We start from the raw sequence: 1,752 nt of genomic DNA on the forward strand, positions 1-1,752 counted from the left end.
TATACATATTCACCTTCGATAATTCGCTCGCTGTAGTACTCACTCAAAAGGATGAGATAAATGATGAATGTTCGATCTCCTTCATGAGCACAAGCATGCAAGGACCAGAACTCAACTACCCCAGCATTGACAAGTAAGCGTATGTAGTTTACAAGGTGATGAAACACTTCAGGCCCTACTTGCTAAAGAACCACGGCATACTCTACGCCCCTCACCCAGTAGTCCGCACACTGCTTGTAAAATAAGAACTGGGTGAATGATGTGCAAACTAGATGACATGCTTGGAAGAGTATGACATTGAAATCAAGCTAGTTCACATGATCAAAGGACATGGGCTCTGTAGACTTGTATCTGAAGTAGTACACACACCGGAGAGTGAAGAAGAGCTCGCCGGCTGGGAGCAGGAAGTTGAGATGTATGATATAAGGCAAGCAACACCCACTGAAGATGAAACCTCTTGGTACGTAGATGTGCACCACTACCTTGAGCACGACACTATACCCTCTCACTTTTCCATCAGACAGAAGAGGGCATTGTGCATCAAAGCTTTATCATATCAGTTGGTGGACGGAGTGCTTTACAAGAAGCAAAACAATAGAGTTCTATTTAGGTTCCTGGAGGCACATGAATCAGAGAAGGTATTACAAGATATGCATGATGGACTTTCTGGGGGACACTTTGTGGGAAACACCATTGCACACAAAGTTATGCGAGCCGATTTCTACTGGCCCACATTATTCAAGGATGCACACGCTTATGCTTACGAGAGCCCGATCTGTCAACGATGTGCTGATAGAACATGAAGGTCAGTAGCCCCATTGCACCCTGTTGTAGTGACTGAACCGTTCCAACAATGGGGCGTAGACATCATTGGGGAGATTTTCCCACATTCATCAAAACAACACTGCTACATTCTAACAACAACTAATTACTTCATGCGGTGGACAGAAGCAGTTCCACTCAAACAAGTGAACGACCAGGAGGTCATCATCTTCCTCCAGTAGAACATCATCTCACACTTTAGCATTTCGGTATTGCTTGGTTTTGATAATGAAACGTACTTTTCATCTTTAAAGATTTATGATTTTGCATTACAAAATGGTATTGTGCTGAAACACTCATCCAACTACTACCTGCAAGGAAATGGTCTAGTAGAATCCATGAATAAAAACCTCATCCGCATAATCAAAAAGATCATTTTCTCTAAGCAGTGCAACTAGCATACCACTCTGATGAATGCACTATGGGCTAACCGCATAACACCCAAACCCTCTCTGAATACCTCACCGTAATTCTTGGTCTATGGTAAAGAATCCATCCTTCCACCTAATATCTACTTGTCTGCACTTCATTTATCCCAAGAATCCCAAGAAAATCCTTGCCAGCTAAATCAACATAGGATGGATACACTCCACAAGCTTCGGGAAGAAAGGATGAAAGATAAAGAAAAATTTGCAATCCACCAGAACCATATCAAGAGATGGTTCGATAAGAAGTTTGCAGGAAAAGCTAACTTCGATGTTTGTGACTTGGTTCTGAAATGGGATAAGTCCCATGAAGACAAAGGCAAGCATACGAAGTTTCAGTCCCTGCGGATTGGTTTGTACATATTCCATTAGAAGCTTGGCCCACAAACATACCATCTGCGATCACTTGACAGGAGGATTCACAACCTTCCTGTCATTAACCAATATCTCAAGCATTACTTCCAATAGGCTGGGCCGCGCCCTGTGCCATGTACATAGTTTGCTT

The 1,752-nt window shown here is 42.8% G+C and overlaps 1 protein-coding gene across 1 annotated transcript; it reads left to right on the plus strand.

Annotated features, from left to right (window-relative positions):
- The first annotated feature begins 317 nt into the window (after nucleotides 1-317).
- On the plus strand, nucleotides 318-803 carry LOC149224188 (uncharacterized). Its single transcript, XM_089388110.1, has one exon. It carries the CDS (start codon nucleotides 318-320, stop codon nucleotides 801-803), a length of 486 nt encoding a protein of 161 aa, XP_089244236.1.
- The last annotated feature ends 949 nt before the right edge of the window (nucleotides 804-1,752 follow it).

This window comes from Pinus tabuliformis, chromosome Q (genome assembly GCF_031772625.1).
Source record: "Pinus tabuliformis cultivar Carrire ecotype Pingquan chromosome Q, CPIR1, whole genome shotgun sequence".
Classification (NCBI taxonomy): Eukaryota; Viridiplantae; Streptophyta; class Pinopsida; order Pinales; family Pinaceae; genus Pinus; species Pinus tabuliformis.